Below are 20651 nucleotides of genomic sequence, written 5' to 3' on the forward strand. Positions count from 1 at the left end.
ACGTAGACTTAACTAAAACATCTATTCTTGCTATGCTTTGTTTTCGTGTGATATGCATAAAAAATTTAGTTTATATATAGATAAAGGTGAAAGTGTAAATGCATTTTGATGAATGATGGAACAAATTCATCAAATAGTACTGCATCTTAAAAATGAAATGTAAATTTTGATGAGATAAAAATTCAACAGATTTTAAATATCACTATAACAAGAGCTCCTAACACAGCGAGTTTGTTTCATTTAAATGATTTCTCTCGTCTGTCGCTTGGTTTGAGCCCTACACTGCTTACAAACTCTCTTTAAATCCTAATTGATTTTTCACCGATGTTTATTTTGAAATGGCCGAGGTTTTCAGAAAATGTACTGGAAAATTAAATTGCCTTTTAAAGAACAGCTGATCAATTTTTAGAGCCACTGTCATGGCATTTTTTCGGAAATGTAATCAGGGAATTAAAAAATACAGACTTTCCAAAGCATTTTTATATGAGCAAATTAAACGGATTGAAACAGAATGACACAGCTCATCCTTCTGTAAGACGGGTAGTAAACAAGTTATATTTTATATATTTCCAAATATTGCTTACATTTGATTAAACGTTTCACTTTATTTTCCAATATAATTGGTAGATACCGCATACGAGAAGAGAATATGAACATCATATTATTTTACATCCGCAGAGAGAGAGAGAGAGAGAGAGAGAGAGAGAGAAAGCCAAAAAAGAGAGAAAGAGAGATGCAACAATGTATAAACCATACTCTCGGGATTCAAGTGAAATAAATGATAAAGTTACATCAAACTTCATGTTAGTCATTGACATAAATCGTTAATATTTCCGTAAATTGAACATGTGACGATAAAACTAGAACAGATTTTAAATCTCGTTATTCGAGTGCTATTGACACAATGGGTATTCTAAGTAGGCGCTGCACGTGTAGGTTGCTTTGTGCCAACAATACAGTTTATACTATTTTAAACATATAAACATATATATGTAATCAGATAGAGCTTTCCAAGTCTTAAATTCAAACATTTAATGAGGATGTGTCTCATGTTAATTTTTAGACGCCTACCTTTTTTCGAAAATATATTGCAGAATGCATTATGCCAATTGATCTCATATTTTCTGAAATCTAGCGTAGAAAATCAAAACATGCTTTCAGAATACACAATATATATATATATATATATATATATATATATATATATATATATATATATATATATATATATATATATATATATATGGATTTTATATGATAGTAAATGTCCTCAATGTCACTTTGTATGACACTTAGTATGGTCCCCTGAATTGACAGTCATGTGATATGTGTTGATAATTCTGTCGAATGGAAGTCATATAGCAAAGGCATACCCTTATTTTAGTTAAAAATGAAAATGATTAAACTCAATTATTTAGTAGATTCTGAAAAATGCTGCATTTGTATACAGTTCATCTTTTATTAGAAAAAACTAGAACTGTCTAATGGGACTAATACCCCCGCAAGGCTAATTTCAAATGGAACAAATAATTGAATTGATTATAAAGTTTGGAACTCAAATAAGAGTCTTGACAGATGCAAATAGTTGTTTCAAATTTTCCTCACTTTCTCACATGACACAATGGAACTCCATATCAGAAAATTGATCCCATAAAACTATGATTTTCTTTGATGAGCTTGTTAAATTTGATTAACTCCCAAAACAAAACCATAATTACCATATTATGTAAAATATGTAAAAAAAGGAAAATTTAATGTTATAAACAATTTTAAACTTGCCAAAACACTACAATCCTATCAGTAATTTTGAATTTCATTTAAATTAATGCCCAATAGAGTCACTTCATCAATTTACTTGATAAATAAATTTAAAAAACTTCTAAAAATAGTTTAACTTCTTTATTAATGATGATATTATTTATTTCCTTATAATGAAAGAAACTTTTGGTTTACATGAAACAGTTTTAAAATAGCCCCGAAACCATCATCCATTTTACAGATTATGAATTTCCCCTAAACACATGCTCCATCTGAAACATGGCTCAGATAATGGCTCCCTTGGGACAAATGAATTCAGCCACACTTGTCTTTGATGTTCTTATTAGCTCCTAAGAATTTATCATTGACAAACAAAAACTTTGCATTGTCAGTTGATAGAATACTTATAAAAATATTTTTTTATTAATTAAGATATAAAGATCAAAAACCTCCATCTGGATGTATTTATATAAATATATTTTAGAGTGTTTTAATTCTATTAATCAACTAATAAAATCTGTAAGGATTACCTCCCTTACTTTTCAACATTAGTGAACAATATATAGAATAAGGAAAATGAAAACTGTCATTTAATCATTAAATCTTGTCTGATCTTAAAAAAAAATGCAGGTGCACATCTGCAGATAAAGTTCAACATCATTATGTACAAATTTCAACTGTTCCATGCATTAAAACATTTTTATAGGGGGGACAAAGTTGCGTCTACAGACAGATGGACAGACAGACGGACAGACATACGGACAGGGTGAAACCAATATACCCCCTAAACTTCGTTTGTGGGGGTATAAATATCAAGGAAATGAACTCTGGTTGAAATATATATGACCCTTTTTTAATATTTTGCGTATTTTATAACTCTTTCTTTAGATTTTAGCAAAGCTGCAGCAATTTTTAATGAATTAAGCATCCCTAGATTTATGTTCAAAAGATCGCTATGATCTAGTAAGTGTATGTCCTTGTAAAAAGCGAATTTGAGTAGGCCTTCCTATGTCAAACACATCAAACTTGTACATTAAACACTCTCGAAAAAAATAAGCGCTTTAAAATATTTACATCCTGGATCTAAACAATCATAATACATAAGATTTATTTGTATAAAAATTGAAGACTTTTCTCGTTTATTTATGAATTGCATTTAACCATGTTAAAAAACTGATAGATCCGCCTCTGTCTACATAAAGTGGGTCAAAATTCACAGTATGAAGTCAGTTGTTTTTATTCAACGTTGTTGGACGTATTTGACTACAAAATTACATGCTTTGGTAATTTAAATTGTAATTTAATCGCAATTTATTATATTTTTTTAGCATTTTTGATGTGAGCTTAAAATCAGACGTTAAAACAGTCTTTGAAAACAGGAATGAATATTCAAGCACGAAGCATCGTTTTTAGAAATGTGTTGACAGCTTCATTCAAACATCTTGTCAAGCAATTAAAAAAGAATACATTCTCAATTTTATGAAAGAAAACCCTTATTGTATCTTCAATTCAATTCAATTAGAATTCCTGATTTTTAGTTTCATTTATTACATGCTCCGAAAAAAGTGGAGAAGGTAGTGCAAACCCATGATATTTCCATTTTTTTAATCTTAATCTTAATCATATTAATCTTAATTTTAATTTTTTGTAAAGTTAGGAAATGTGTCTGCTGCAAAAAAGTGGTCCCCTTCCCGAAGTATTCTAACGGTCCCAATTTCGACACGTCCATTTATCGGCGAGCAAAAAAGTATGAATGAGACATATTATGGCGCAAAGTCACACTTTACTATTTGCGCAGCGGCTTACATTCCAATCCGATAGTTTAAAACAATCCATCTATTAACATAGAACCATGGGGTGGACTTAAATGATTTTTTGACATTTGCTGGTACAACTACATATATTACTCTTTGAATCGCAAATTTAGGAAGAAATCTAATTAAAATATACACTTAACTAGTAATTGTTTATTGTAAATGTTTATTTATGAAGACACACAAGTTATGTACCCTTTTCAAGATGAATGATATTGCCCAATTGATCAAACATTGGTTTACAACCTGCATCAATGATTAAGTTCCTTAAAAAAAATATGCCAGCTAGATGAACATATACATGTGTGTTTTGTTTCAATCTCAACTTTTGATTCTTTGGTGATGATGATAATCAAGCATCAATTATTTCTTATATTGTACCGTAATTAAGGAATAAAGAATCATTCTTAGAGTATTTTGAGGTGCCAATTTCGGTCGGGGCGTGGTCAAATTCAATAAAGCCCGATTCCTTATTACTTAATTTTATATCATTTCCGATTTGTACACTTTTAAACAACATTATTTTAAAAGCGCTATTTTTTATGTAGCACATGCTACATGTATTACTTTGCGGCGCAACCAATACCGTTTTTCGGTTTTACTATAGGACACGACCATTTTGTGTCACTCATGTTTTATAAAGTTATTGGGTTTTAGGATTCAAAATTTATTCGTAAAATTATCACAGACAAAGACAGTTGAAAATGTATAAGCCTTGACCCCCCCCCCCCTTTCAATATATCATATATCTACCGTTCAAATGTGACTAATCTATTTTTAAATCAGGATTACACACGTACATAGTAAACATACCTTTTACTTCAAAACTCTTGTATGTAAATGCTGATACATAGAACATCAGTTCTTTTTTTAAAATAAAAATCTTGATATTGCTTCCTCCAATCGTCTGTCCAGTTTTGGAGAAGGCAAATTTCAAACCTTAAACATACCTGACGTCATGACGTCAGGCGATGTAGTACATGTATGATAAGATTATTAGTTATCCAGGTCCAATCAAGGATGTACGGTGATTTACCCCTGCCGCGGCCTCAAATTTTAAAACATTGTTTTACTAGTGCTTTGCAACTTAATATTAATTGAAATTGACTTGAAAAACATTTACTTATACCAATACGATATATTGAGAAAGAAGGATTTTGACAAATATTTTATTCATCTACATCAATAAATGTTACATTATTTTGTGCAAAGATTTATAGATTCACTTGTAAAGCAGACAATAATTACATCGTGACGTCATATTTCATTTACACCCGATTTGTTAGAAAATCAAATTTCGTGTTACAAGGTACACAGGAAATTAATTCTTTTATTCCTCCAAATTAAAGAAGAGCATTATGAAATTAAATTACAAGTTTATGTAGAGTTAATAACAAAACTTAAAAGTGAACTATTTGTATAGTTATATATGTTAAAGCTTTTTAAAAATAAACAATTTTTTTGTTGCTAGTAAGTTAAATTTATATATTGAATATAGATAGGTGAGTATAGTGTGTGCATGTACAGAGGGCACATTCGTTGATTATCCGCATATTTTGTCAACATATGTAGACACCATCCCCGTGGCAGTCGGTGCAAGGCCCGGAATTCCTGTCAAACTCGAAACACCAGCTGTTAAACCATAAACGACGAAATTGCAAAGGAACCCGGCTGAAAAAAATAAACAACAACTTAAAAATAATTTTATTATTTATTGTCAATTGTTTTCTTCTAAACCAGAATGTTAAGGGCAAAATTGATATTAATTGTCGTTATTGAAATCGTATTTGCATTCAGGATTGCTATAAATATATGTAGAATTTAATTCTATTTGTGTTTACATAGACTGAAATGCTCCAAGTGACAAAAAAACTAAGGGTGAGTAACTGCGATATTTATAAAAAATGATTGACAGTTTGTCGGTAAAACATTCTATTGACTTAACCATATACGTTTTTGTAAACTTGCGTACAAATTGCTAACTTAATATGATCAACATATTGTTTCTTTAAATGTATCATCAGATATCCGAAAACTCATATTTATACCCATTCTTTTTTTATTTCAAGCACGTCTCTCCTGTTGATATTAAAGGGACTTGAACACGATTTAAGATAAACTTTTTATGCATTTACTAGATCACTTAATATGCTATTTAAATGATTCACCAAAATGTCAATGTAAGAATTCAAGCTAGATGCTGATGTAATAATTCATTGTTATGTAAACAAAGCTCGAGTTTTATATTTGTTTACAAATAATGAAAAGTAAGGAATTACCATTTCTTTGACAAACCGACTCGTAGCAAACAAGATAATCTGATTCAAAAAATTTCATATGCCAAAAAAATTGATTGAAACTTCACACCACCCCCCCCCCCCCAACCCAAAAAAAAACCATTTGTGAGAAAAATAAAACCAAAATGAGCTTAGTTTACAAAACAAAGAATTTCAAACTCAGTATCTTGCTTGTAACTCAATATCTGACAATAAATTTGCATTGCAAATGACCATATCAACCATTCTAAACATTAGGAACAGTATAAAAAAACTAAAATATTTGAGCTCAAATAGTGTCCAAGTTCCATTAAAGCTGAACACCACTCGTAAATAGGCACCGCCACACAGATACCTATACTCTGTCCCGAGTTTTTGCTTCCACCACTTTTTGCTTGATATTTCAACAATAGTAAATACCTTTGTGCTCAAACTACGTTCATCCACTAATATGAAAAATGGCCAGATTATCTTTTTTGAAACGCCCCCTCCGCCGCTTCAGGTTTCAATACACATCCCAAAATTGAAAGTCTACGGAGATTTTGCATTGCCTCAGCCATTAATAAGCCCGGATGAAAACGTTAAAAAATTATGCGATGTATTCCGAATGGAGAAAAGATGTAAACATGTCCCATTATAAATCTTCGTAAGAAAATTGTTTTCGTTATATTCCCTTTCATCGATTTCAATTGTATTTCTTTCACAGGTATGTGAATTTTTATTAAAGACCATCAAAAATTGATGGAAGCAATAACTTGGGACATACTATAATATGTATAAACTATTACTACCACTATCAGCTATATATGTTTACGTTCGACCTATTTAAAATGATGTTCGCTTTTTGCCATTACTATGCAAATAGAAAATAAAAACCCAATTAAATTAAGTTTATTGCAGATTTAATCCTTGCTAATCACTTATAGGCTTTATTCTTATGACGAACAAAGCACAAAGAAATTTTAAGCCGTTTAAAGGAAAATGCCCCAAAATAAAACACTTTTATTTAAACTGACCTTCTGCTGTGTTCGTCAAAACGAGCAGTCCAATTATGATCAATACACATATGCTGTTCTTTAAAGCCATGTTTTGATTTTATTTCAATTTTCAGCAACCTAGAAGTAGAAATTAAATACAATTTAAAAAAAAAAATTGTTCGAGCCAATCTGGATTTTATGAAACATAGTTTACCTTGCATGGAAGCTTTTATCCTTATCACGAAGAAAGAATGTCATTTTATATGTGTAAAATGACTTTATATAATGAGTATGAACACGTGGGACAGCTTGATTGGTTGGAATTCGTTGCCTTTGTTTCTTGTTTTTCTTTCAATACCCAGAAAAATAGTCTTTTAAACAGCTTAGCGATGGCAGTGGTTGAATTTGGGTTCATTGAAATCTATTTTAAATGTTCTGCATGCCAAGTCAGACAAAAAAATTAACAAGAGGATTGGGAGATTTATTTGTCCATCCATAGGTCATATAAATCTGTCAAAAATAATTTATATTTGTTTATTGTAATTTTCAAACGTGTTAAGGTGCAATTGACAGTATGGGTACTCTTAAGTATGCTCTGCAGAGGTCAATTGTTTTCCCCTGTGTTGGTTATTCTGTGTCAAAATACTGATTATGTTATAAATAGCAAGATATAAATAGATACGGTTTTCCAAGTCTTATATTTGGACTTTTGCTTCTATAATTTTTTTTTAGAATTTTCATTTTTTTCAAAGATATTTTGAAGAATGCATGATGCCAATCGATCTGGTATTTTTGAAATCTAGCGTAGAATATTAAAACATGTTTCCGAAATTACCAATACCAATGAATCCATAGAAATAAAAGAAACTATTGTGAACCACCCTGTATAGATAAAGGGCATAATTGTTAGTAGTAGTAGTAGTAGTAGTAGTAATATTATTATAAGTAGGAGTAGTGGTAGTAGTATAATTGACACTTTTGTTTAAATATTCAATAAACTGACAGCATTCAGATATTAAAAAAGAAACAACTTCACGTATGTATCACGTTAATACACGATCCTGTGGTTACAGTTTTATTTACGTACAAGCTAAGGATAAACCATATGCAATTGTGTTATATCACATAACAATTATTTATTTATATAATCTGTATAATCTAACACCTATACAAAGAAAACGACAATCGAGTAAATGAAAAAGAGGTAAAATCAGTTCGTACTGGCATTGCTTGAAACAAATACAATAAAAATCGTTCAAATCTGACAATTAGATCTTATTCCTTTCCACCTAAAAGTAAACCAATTTATTCGAGAGAACGACTTTTACGGAAAACAATCTTTTATGCAGCTTATTTAGTAACCATATGGCTTCAATCGATTTCATCGATGTCATCACTATTTTCTTAGATAAGGTTTGATAAACTTCAATTAGTTATCTTCCCAGGCGCTCTTACTATCAGAATATTAATAATTGAACAACTCTATCGTATGTGTGAATATCGTTTAGGTGATTATTAAATGCAGGTTCTTTTGTAGAATGTCCACATTTGTTGATAATGAAACAATACTTCTTACAGGGCTTTGGCTCTTTTAATTTTATCAGAAATCAATCAGTGCTGTTCGTCAGCTTTTGCTTTTGTAAATATTTACTTATTAGTGTTATTGCAGTGACGGACTAATTTCGATAGAAGAAAATCTGCTGTACTCATTTAAGCAATTATGCTTGTATGTTACTGATCTAAGTAGCTTTTCGGTCATTTTAATGAACCAGAGAGACAATTTTTGCCTCGTACATACAATGCATTTAAATGATTCTCGTCTTTCGGTTGGTTTTTGTCCAAAACTGCTTATAACGTTTCTTTATATACCACGATATAAATTGATCCCTTAGCGATGTTTACTTTTATAAAGCTGCGTTTTCCAGAAAATATACTGGATAATATAATTTCGGCAGAAGAACATCTGCTGTACTCATTTAAGCAATTATGCTTGTATGTTAGTGATCTAAGTAGCTTTTCGGTCATTTTAATGAATCAGAGTGTCAATTTTTGGTCTAGTAAGTTTCGTTTTGGCACCGCTTTTCTCTCATCCCAGCCCTACAATAACCGAATGATTGTTTTTTTTCAAATCAAATAAAAATACAGAACATCGATAATTTGGTATATGTTTACCAAACGCACTCAAAACTGTTATATGATTGTTTTAACGTTTTAAAAAAAAATATCTATTCATAATCCGATGCAAGTATCCCACTAATTATTTCACACAACGAATGTATTAAAATTATATTATATAACTATTATTGAAAGCGTAAATGTATTAAGATGAACGATTTAACAAATTCTTTAAATCGTATCGCATATTTCATATGAAATGTAAACCTTGACTATCAAAACCTACGACAGTATTAAAATATCACTAATGTGTAATTAACACAGCAGGTTTGTCTCGTACATACAATGCATTTAAATTATTCTCGTCTGTCCGTTGGAAGTGTCCTAAACTGCTTATAACGTTTCTTTAAATACCACGATATAAATTGATCCCTTAGCGTTGTTTACTTTTATTAAGCTGCGGTTTTCAGAAAATATACTGGAGAACTATTAACGGTCGAACCGATCGTTTAAAGAACATTTAGTTGATTAATGGAACAAAACGTTAGAGCGGTTTTCCAATGCACTATTGTATAACAAATAAGAAAACAGAAATAAACATTATATCACATCATTCATTCAAAGTTGATTGTTAAAAATAAAATTATTTTTCTATATATTTTACTCAATAATTGTTTAATTGGAATACATGTAGCTATATTCTTCTTAAATTTTAAAGTATTCATATTATATTTAAAAATGTAATGAGGTAAAATCATATAAACGACAATATATTACGTAAGTTTTGCTATTGACTTTCACAAATCTTATATACCTTTTTTCCCATTAGCCCATGTTTCGCAGTCAAAAAAATATATATGACAAATAGTTATACCGGTATATTAGAAGATGAATTTATATATATATATATATATATATATATATATATATATATATATATATATATATATATATATATATATATAAACGCAACATTAAATTTTCTAAAACCTGTTACGTAACACTTGGAAAACACATTTCAACAGTTTCATTTTAATTTCTAAGTACATAGTGGGCACGCTATAATTCATAGCTTATAATATACTATCAGGCATTTGCGGGTTAAGACGGCAAGAACATAGGACTTCCTTGTTGTTTAACATCCAGGTAAATATTTTTGTTAAATATAAACTTTCTTAATTCATTATACGTTCTATCATCGACCATCGCAAATTCTAGTTTTTCTAACTAGATTAAACAACCTTATTAAGATAAGTATATGCTATATTCTAATTTAAAAACAAAGATATAGAGGTATTTAACTTGAAGAAAAAGTTCAATCTTTATTACTCTGAAGAATTTAAAATCAATATGATTGATATAGATAGTAACAAAAAAATCCGATGTAACAAACTAATAGGAATGAGTATCCAATGCGAATTGAATACGCTATTAAACTATAACACTGTTCTAAAATGATGAATAAATTTTGATTTCTTTATACATTTAATTAAATTCATAAAATCGGACTTTGAGCTAAAATTAATGTTGTTGTTGGATTTAAAGGTATTTCTAATGTATTTCCGACTTTTGAATGTAAGCTGCCGTGTACGATACTAGGATGTAGACTTTCTATTTTTTAACCAAAGTGTTTGGTTTACATGCGTTGCATAGTTGTTTAAACTTTATTGAAATCACTTCGATATATTTAATTGTTAATTTTGCCAACAACTTTGCATCTCGTTTTGTTTTAATACGATATTTTGACCCAACAATCTAATCTTAAACGTAAACAAAAAGCAAGGCACAAACTTTGTCAACAAAACTAAAATTAAAAAAATTATACGCTTTTTATGTCGTCTGAAACTGACATTAAGATTTGGATTGACCTATTTAAGACAGATTTTTTAAGGAAAGTATGTTTAAAAAAAATCTAGCTTAAATCGTGACCATGTCTCCTGAATAAAAAAAAATCACGCGACGATGAAACTTGAACAGGATTTAAATATCATTGATCAAGTACGATTGACACAGCGGGTAACTCACGTATGTGCTGCACATTTCAATGATTCTTTTATGTAGGTTGAATTGTGCCATCAATGCTGATTATCTTATTTAAAAAAAGATATAAATATATACGGTTTTCCGTGTTTCTATTTAAACTTTAAACACTGGTTTTCCCAGGTTTATTCTTAGTCGCCTACCATTTTCCGAAAATATACAGACGATTTAATAATGCAACATTATCAGGTATTTTTACCAATCTTGCGTACAAAGTCAGAACATGTTTTCTTCTTCTCAGAATTCCCAATACATATATTTATAGAAAAAAAGAAACCAGAAATGACATAATAATCTGCTTTCTTATTCTTCAATTATCAAGTAAATAACCACATATGGTATATAAAAAAACTCTAAACAAATATGTTGAATAGGACTTGCATAATCTTTTTAGAGAAATTGTACTTTGTAAACCTTTTTTTGATGAAAAATTCTTAATACCTATCAACATAAGGAGTGATTTAAAGAGGTATAGCGCCTTTTCCCATTATTTCGCCTACACCTGTGTTTGGACGTAAAGTACCTGTTACTAAAAATAGCTTCGTGTACCTAGCTGTAGCTATATCATTTTTGAAACCTGGATACAGTGTACTGATTTTATAATGGTGTCTGTAACAACTGATATGTCATAAATTCGGGAATCTCTGTGTAAACAGTATTTGATATCCTGAACCGTGATAAGTTCAAGCAAAATGCAATGGATCTAAGTGTAAATATAGTACATGTATAGTGTTAATGAAGAGATCTATGTTTATTTGGTGTGCTCATACTCAGATTGAATTAAACAAGATGATTTATTTTAAAAAAAAAAACAGAAGAAGATATACAGAAGAATAGATACAAGAATAGAGATACCTCTCTATTCTGTTAATGTTTCAATTTTAGTAAAAAACAAATACTACTTAGTGGATTCAATCCAGCGACCACAAAATCAACTAGTAGACTAATTGTTCATGGAACAATTAGGAGGTCTTTACACCATTCATTTGCCCTCTTGTTTTGTTCAAATCATTTGCGGGACATCTGTAAATTTGAAGGGAAGAAAAAAAAAAAAAAAAAATTGGTTCTGCACAGTGGTATCGATCCGAGTGCCCTTAGATTCCTAGGCGAGAGTGTTTCCACTACGCTATTTCGCTTGTTATCTGAACGGAGGTAAAATTTGTTGAGTTGTGTAGTGAATTTGGATGATGATAGAAAGAAGAGATGAAGCGTTCTTCTGTCCATCTAAAATTGATACCCAACGCTGAGGAACCTTTAGAATAGATAGGGGCTTAGCGATTGGTTGGGAGGGCAGTATTTGTTCACCAGTTTATTCATAAAAATCAGTGCTGCTTGTAAACAATGTGGCCGGATAGCGTTGACTAAGAAATCAACAGGCCAGGTCAAACTCTGGTCGCCGGCGGGTATTTGAAGGTGTGGGAACGTCACTTTTGCTCAGCTGATGCGAATTCTCCCTGTGATTTGAAATGCACGTGCTTATAAATCTATTAACTGTCATGCATTCGTGGATTACAAGTACGGAAAATCGGAACTGAATTAAGGCCAGTCATGTATTTCAGCCAAGTCGGGAAATAAACAAACTGAAAGAAAATGTAAATTAAATTCATCTAAAATCGGGGTCTGGGAAGGAAGAGTTATCTTTCGTTGCACTTCAACACAAGTCGTCACAGGTTGCCGATAGAAATGTAAACAAAGATTTTCAGTGAAATTTGAGCATGAATTTATTAGATACAAATATCGAAGCGTTGAAATTTCGTTTCCCGGGACCATGGTTCGATGCCGCTGAGGTGGATAACTTTCTTCAATAGGGTTCATTTCGTTTGAAATTTGGCAGGCAATTAGATTCAGGTGTGAGGAACAGTCCCATGAATTTTCGCCAAGTTCTACAGAGTTTTACTGGAGCTGGAATTTTTATTTGGAGGCGTAGTCTAAAACGCGGTCTGGAGTCAAATGGCAGGCAGTGTTTCACCTTTTTAAAAAATTCTGACAAACAGTTGTAACACTTTTTTAAGGTTTTATTTTAAAAAGGAATATCAAATTTCAAGTTCAAATATCGAGGGTCATGTTCATATAAGAAATCAATCCTTGTATAAAAGAAAGGGGGGGGGGGGGCAAATTGTTCATATAACTGAACCTGATATATATGTTGCATACACTTATTACTCATTTGTTCTAAGAGGTCAAAGGTCAAGGTCAGGTCAAAGGTCAAGGTCAAACCTTAAAATAAGGGGGGGGGGGGTGGTGGTTTTAAAGAGCTTATTGCACATATAAATGAATCTGAAATGTATATGTAAAATAGACTTGTAACGCATCAGTCCTTTAAGGTCAAGGTCATGATCAGGTCAAAGGTCAAGGTCGAAGGTCAAGGTCAAACCTAAAAATATAAGGGGTGGGAGTGTGAATTCGTGTTTAAAAGAGCTTTTTGTACATATAAATGAATCTGATATTATAGATGTTGCGGATACTTATAACACACCAGTCATAAGATGTCAAGGGTTAAGGTCAAAGGTCAAGGTCAAAGGTCAAGGTCACACATTTAACAGAAAAAGAGGGGGGGGGGTTATTTCTAATGTGTTTGTGAAATCAATGAAATTCAAAGGGGAATTACTGCCAGAAGGGCACGTTGGACCCTTTTGGGATCAATAGATTGAAGAAACTTCTAAGTGTGCTGAAGACATTGGTCAAAGTTTCAAGTCTCTACCTGTTATGGTTTCAGAGGAGTAGCGATAACAAGCGTTTCGTACAAAAGGGGCAATAACTCGCTAACTATTACAAGATGGGAGCTGAAGGGCTACATTTTGAAATGTCTTAAGACGTCCTACTACATCCTTGATAAAATTTCTCTATATCACCCTAAACAAAAGAGATGCGAAAACTCATGAATACACATATTTACAGATGACCTTGACCTTTGACCTTTACGTCATTTTGATCGGCCAAGGAAGACGCTTCCATCGCAAGTGGTCCAAAGTCTCTATGACAAATAGTAAAAAAGTTAGAAGTGATTTTATGGAAATTGAAATACTTTCAGGGGCAATAACTGATAGAAGGTGGTCTCGGAACCTTTCGGTATGAATAGATTGAAAGAGCGTCTAAGTGAACTACAGACGTTAGTAAAAGTTTCAAGTCTCTATCTCTTATGGTTTCAGAGGAGTATCGATAACAAGCTTTTCGTATACAAGGGCAATAACTTTTTAAGTTCTTGGGGTCATTAGACACAGGGTCATTTGGTACCATAACTTTTAATGTTCAATCACATAAAGAAAAATTTGTTTCAATATCTCTTGAAATAAAAAAGTTTTCCCGTGGAAAATAGAGGAGAAAAATAATAATAAAAAACATAAGAAAAACAAAAGGTCTTTCACCTGAAAGGTGGAAAGACCTAATAAAACCTCCGCGTTACCACTAGGCCATGCATTTGACAGTTTCAGCGTGTACTACAATACACGTAGAACATAATTTTAATCGGATGTCTTTGGTTTAGTGTGATTCATATAATCAAATATCCAATTTTTTATCGTATACAAACTACTTTCCTATGTATCCCTAACAAAACCTGAATATTTTAATGATGTCGTAAAAGATAATTAAGACTCTTAGAGCATGGTGATTGTGTAATTTGCGTGTCTTTGTATATATTAAAATAAAGATACTAAACAATGTATAATATTGAAAATGTCTGATGTTTGCAAAAGGCTATATTTCAGGCCAAATCGTATATTAAGTGCGCTATACCTCTTTACTTGACAGATATCACAATGTTTAAAAACAAAAAGCACTGTATTTAAAATTGAAGTAAATACTGTGAGCGAATAGAAAAATTTACTTATTTGTTTCTTTGAAGCGACACCCGAGTTTTATAATAATTATTATTTGGCAAAATATTTCCTTTTTTTTTGCCTTTCAGCTCTTTAGATCTGAAAAAAAACTTGATTAAAACAAGTAATATTCGTGTCTACATCTAAATGATAAATGCTCAACAACCCTTCTAGAAATCGTTATATGAATTGATAAAGCGAAATAACTCTGTCAACTTTCAATACATTTTTTATCACTAGTTATCTTTTGAGTACATACACGCAAAACAAGTTCTTGAATTATCTGCGCTTAAAAATTTGGTGATTTTTTATTTAAAAAGCATAAATTGTGCCCCTGACAAATGTTGGTAGAGTAAATTGGATTTGATTTTATACACATTCCTGTTCCCTTTCACGTTTTACATCTGAAAAAAGGAAAAAAAAAACAAGACAGCATAGCAGGAAGTAGTAACATTTTAAAGACTGTTCAGAAATATGATGATTTCTGTTTAAAAAATATTCTGAATTCAATAAACTGATAACAAAGGTAATGTTAGAACATTTTAAGTCAATTTGGTATTCTTTTAAATATTATGCTCCGATTGAAATGTACAAATACATGTAATAACGAAGGTGTTATGTAGCATCTCTTTGATATCGCTGAATAACATTAACCACCGTCAGACCCACTGGTGATTCACATCTATTATCTTATCATCGGAAAACTTGAGGGCCCAGGACCGCGATTTGCGACCGTACATTGCAACGTCGTTAGAGCTGTCTTATATTACAGAACAAGTTGCTGTCCTTTAAAAAGGACTACAATACGTGGACCATTTACATGTGTTTCCAACAAAAACGTGAAAGTCTTAAGATAATCAGAGATTCCACTGACTCTAGCCCTCTGCTTTTAACCACTAAATTTGTACGTTGTATTGCGTATACATGCATGTATAGCCGCCCTGACTTTTTATCTCAGAATTTAAAGGATTCATACTTCTAAAATAATTATGATTTATCTATAAATGAAGTTTGCATGTATGGTATCAGGCATTCGGTGAATTCTGCTATTTGCACACATATTACGATTCGCTTTAATTTATTAACTATGCAGTGACAGCTTTGTGTAAATTAAAAATTTCATATTTTGATGCATTTATCTGAAGATTTAAACTTTTATAGTGACATAATTATTCAATCATACTTAAATGCTTAACAAATTTAATCGGAAAGTTCTCTAGCCTCGCCTAGTATAAATGTAAAGTTAAGTAACATGTGTATTCGGAAAACAACAACACATTGCAAATTATGCTATTTGATGCATGTTGTAGTTTCGGCATAACATTAACTTATTTCATAATACTGATAGTTCATATCACATGCCAATCATTTCTTTAAAAAAAATACCTTTTTTCTGTATTGTTTACCGACAACTTTACAATTACAGCGCCTTTGAATTTATGTGTCATATGGCACAGAATCCCGATCCCGATTCAGATAAACTGATGCTAGCCTGGTTCCCTGAACTACCCATTACGCACAGGAACCAGGTTAGCTAATGCGCAGGCTGAATTTTCCCCATAGCATCCGGTTTAACCTCGCTTATATATTTTCTGCGTGGACCTCAGGGTCCACGCAATTATTTTATTCATCTTTGAAAAAGAGAGAGGGGAAATTTAAACAGATTAAATTTTCTAGCATTATTTTTCATTACCAATGAAGAAATGATTAAATATAAACTATAAAGTATTTTCATATATGAAATATAAAGAATTTTCGAACAAATATATTGACAGAACTGTGTACTTTTAAAGAGATAGGTGGCAAAATGAAATTCATCGAAGATATGGATTCTGAGACCAACGCAAACAAACGCAAAAGTAAGTACACAATGAATCCTCTTTAGAAATTGGAAATATTTTTTAAATGAATAAGTAAATAAATAAATGTCATGGACGCTTAGTAATTTACAGTGTAAATATATTTTTATAAAAAGGAATAGAGGAAGAACCTGAAGAAGAAAAGCAAGAAAAGAGACAACGGCTTGACAATACCATTGAAAAACCTGACGAAATTATAAATATAAGCACAGCTTTGTCCAAGGCTGAAACACATACACTAGACAATATAGATGACAAAAAAACTAATCAAACTGAAAAAGATGTATCATACAGCTCTGTATCCGTAACTGAAAGCAAAACTGGGAAAGAAAATGCGGTTTTTATTAACATGCCTGCAAAGTCTGATGACTGTAGCTTGCCTACTATCGAAAGCGAAAACGAAGATGGCACGATTAAGATGACTGCTAGCGCACGGTCTTTGGATTCTAGAGATGATATGAATGACGGGGACGTTCGCAATTCTGAAGCCAGGTGTTTCTCTACAACCATAGCTGAGTCTAAGAACACTGATGAATCTAAAGGCAGGGACATCCAAGTAGAAAAAGGGGATCTTGGAATTGAATCAGGTATTGAAAAAGGTGGTGACATGAAGTTTGTTACCTACGATGCTGTTCAAGAAAACGAAGGCAGCCTGGATAACTGCGTAGAAGGTCAGATCGGAAATAATGAGGAAAATGGTATCACCAATAAAATGCTTATTTCACCTGAGGTTTTAGAGAAATCGAATGTTCAGACTGAACAAAAAGATATACAAAATTCAAATTTGGAGAAAAATGAATGTAGAGATTCAGTTTTCACAAAGGAGTCGGAAACTCAAATAATCATAAGTGAGACATCAGGGCAAGAAGATAATGCATTAGATGAAAACAGATTTTTATATAGGTTGCTCAGACCAGACGAGTCTCTTAATCATGGAATTGAACCAAAAGACCCTAATTCGGACACCACTATAGATGACCACGTTGCTTGCGGATCGGGTGATGGCTTCAAGTCAAAATACATATCCTGTTCAAAAACACGCACTGGTATTAATAGATTTGCGTCTTTTATCAGACGGACTTCACGCTTTCAGTTGCGATACATTGTCAGAATCGACAAAACAAAGCTTGGTGAAGATTGTAAAATATATGACCTCACAGAAGAACCTGTTAGAGAGAAGTATCTTCAATCTGATCCTGCAATAAGACATTCTCGTCGTTTTGATGAAGTGTTACTTGCTCCATTATGTGAAATACCTGTTGAGTGTTTTACAAAAGTTGCAACAGTACAACATGGAAACAGAAAATGGGATGACGATGCATAATGACTTTTTACAACCGAAAATTGTTTATGGATAAAAATACTTAAACAAAACATAAAGCGTTAAAAACCATATTAAGAAAAAAAATGGAAAAAATGTAATCCATTTTGGCACATTTTAAACCGCATTCTTTTAAACACACTTATTTTTTTTTTTAAAGAATACACACTTTAATAAGACACTTACCACTGACCATTGTTATAAATGATTCTAAAACCCAATGAGTGTATGTGGGGTTTGTTTTGGCGACGTCGATTAAGATTTCAGTATTAGTATTGTGAACACAAAACGGTTGTATTCTTTGCAATCAGCGTATGGACATTGTAATAATAAGAAATTCACACCCCCCTTTTTTGGTTGTTAACACAGAGCTTTGTAAAGGTATTTCTAACGTTATACCGAGTTTTAAATGTCGTATGTCGTGATATATAGCAAGATGTAGACATTGTCTTTTTTTATTTACCAAAGTGTTTGGATTACATGCGTTGTTTAAACTTGATTGAAATAACTTTGTTATATTTGCTTGTTAATTTTGCACACAATTATATCATTGTTAATGATGTTGCATCTTTAATTTGCTTTAAATGCGATATTTATGATCCAATAACCCAATATAAACCGTAAATAAAAACAAGACAAGAAACCTTGCTTACAAAAAAAAAGAAAAGACAATTAAAACTTTTTATATCTCTTAAAACTTATAATAAAGTTTAGATTGACCCATTAAAGGGGGATTCTTAAGGATATTAATTATTAATAACCTAGCTTAAATCCTGACCATGTCTCCTGAAATGAAAAGAACAGGCGACGATGAAACTTGAGCAGGTTTTAAATCTCATTGTTCAAATGCAATTGACACAGTGGGTAACTTAAGTGTGTGCTGCACAGTTCAATGGTTTTTAGTGTAGGTTGCACTGTGTCATCAATGCTGATTATCTTATTTTTAAATAACAAGATATAAATATATACGGTTTTCCGTGGGTTTTTTTCTAATTTTAAAACACTTGTTTTCCCAGGTTTATTCTTAGTCGCCTACAATTTTCCGAAAAGATACTGAAGATTTAATAATGCAACAGTATCTGGAATTTTCTGCAGTCTTGCGTAAATAGTCAAAACATGTTGTTTTTTTTTCTTTTCAGAATTCCCAATACATATATTTCTAGAGGGAAAAGAAAAAATAATCTGCTTTTTTTAACCGGGTTTTCCAACGGAAAAATCCGGTTATTAAAATGGTAAAAATGGCGGGCGGGCGGCTGCCAAAAGGGTACCCTCATTGTACGGATAACTCGTCCTAAAATTTTCAACTTTTGCAGATCAATTGTATATATATCGGAATGTGCATATTGCTAGGATTTTGATTTCCGATAATTTATGAAATATATACATGTACCAGCTTTTGAACTTAGTCATTTTTTAGCAAAATATTGCATATAGGGTACCCTCATTGTACGGATAACTCCTCCTACAGTTTTCAAGATAGGAAATTGTCCTTTTGCAGATTATTTGTACATATATCAGAGGTGTGCATATTGCTAGGATATTGATTTTTGATTATTTATGAAAAAAATACAAACTTTTGAACTAAGTCATTTTTTAGCAAAATATTGCATATAGGATACCCTCATTGTACGGATAACTCCTCCTACAGTTTTCCAGATAAGAAGTTGTTCTTTTGCAGATTTTTTTTAGCAAAATGTTGCATATAGGGTTATCCATTTCACTGGATACAGGTTGACATGGATTATGGATACAGTTTACATAAAAACCCGGTTTGCTGTCACATTGACAGTTTTTTCACTTGTTTAAATTATCAATTATATTACGAAACTAGGTGTGAAAAATATCTAAACAAATATGATTAATAGGACTTGAATAATCTTTTGAGAGAAATTGTAATTTACAAACTTTTCTTATGAAAAATGCTTAATAAACTAATAAGAACTATTCATAGGTTATACTGTTTAATATTGTAGAACCAATTAAATACCTAATGATGTATTTTCGTGGATAATGGAATTTATTTTTGCTCATTTAAAGCAATGTTATTTCATGAATGGGTCGGTTTTTAGTTACTGAAAGTAACTGTTTTAGTATACACACTTCCTCTTTCTAAAATATAAGACATAAATACCCACCAATATAAGGAATGATTTAAATTTACTTGACGGATATCACATTGTTTAAAAACAAAACGCATTGTATTTAAAATCGAAGTAAATACCGTGAACGATTAGAAAAATTTACCAATTTGTTCAATTGAAGTGACACCTGAGTTTTATTATAATTATTTTTTTTTTTTTTTGGGGGGGGGGATATTTTTTTCCTTTCCCTTCTTTAGATCTGAAAAAAAACTTGATTAAAAGAGGAAAGTATTCATGTCTACATCATGAATGATATATATTCAACAATCCTTCTAGATAACCCTGTCATTGTTCAATATATATATTTTTTTAATCACAGGTTATATTTAAAGTTCATACACGCAAAACAAATACTTAAATTATCTGCTTTTCAAATTTTGGTGATTTTTTTTTTAGAAATAAAATAAGAAAACAAAAGCAAACATTGTGTCCCTGACAAATGTTGGTAGAAGTATACATACACATTCATGTCCCCTTTCACGTCTTACATCTGAAAAAAGGGGGGGGGGGCAAGACTGCATAGCAGAAAGTA

General features: G+C 31.5%; 1 protein-coding gene and 1 long non-coding RNA gene across 2 annotated transcripts; one reads left to right on the forward strand and one right to left on the reverse strand.

Moving 5' to 3' along the window:
• Positions 1-4724: 4724 nt before the first annotated feature.
• LOC117687555 (uncharacterized) lies at positions 4725-7153 on the reverse strand. Its single transcript, XR_004600418.2, has 3 exons — positions 7040-7153; positions 6865-6963; positions 4725-5243 (listed from the first exon to the last, which is right to left on the reverse strand). It is a non-coding gene; the product is annotated as an uncharacterized lncRNA (long non-coding RNA).
• A 2802-nt stretch (positions 7154-9955) lies between these two features.
• On the forward strand, positions 9956-19860 carry LOC136274936 (uncharacterized). Its single transcript, XM_066082944.1, has 3 exons — positions 9956-10086; positions 16592-16657; positions 16774-19860. Exons 2-3 carry the CDS (start codon positions 16606-16608, stop codon positions 17979-17981), a joined length of 1260 nt encoding a protein of 419 aa, XP_065939016.1. The 5' UTR covers positions 9956-10086; positions 16592-16605; the 3' UTR covers positions 17982-19860.
• Positions 19861-20651: the final 791 nt, after the last annotated feature.

This window comes from Magallana gigas, chromosome 1 (genome assembly GCF_963853765.1).
Source record: "Magallana gigas chromosome 1, xbMagGiga1.1, whole genome shotgun sequence".
Taxonomy (NCBI): domain Eukaryota; kingdom Metazoa; phylum Mollusca; class Bivalvia; order Ostreida; family Ostreidae; genus Magallana; species Magallana gigas.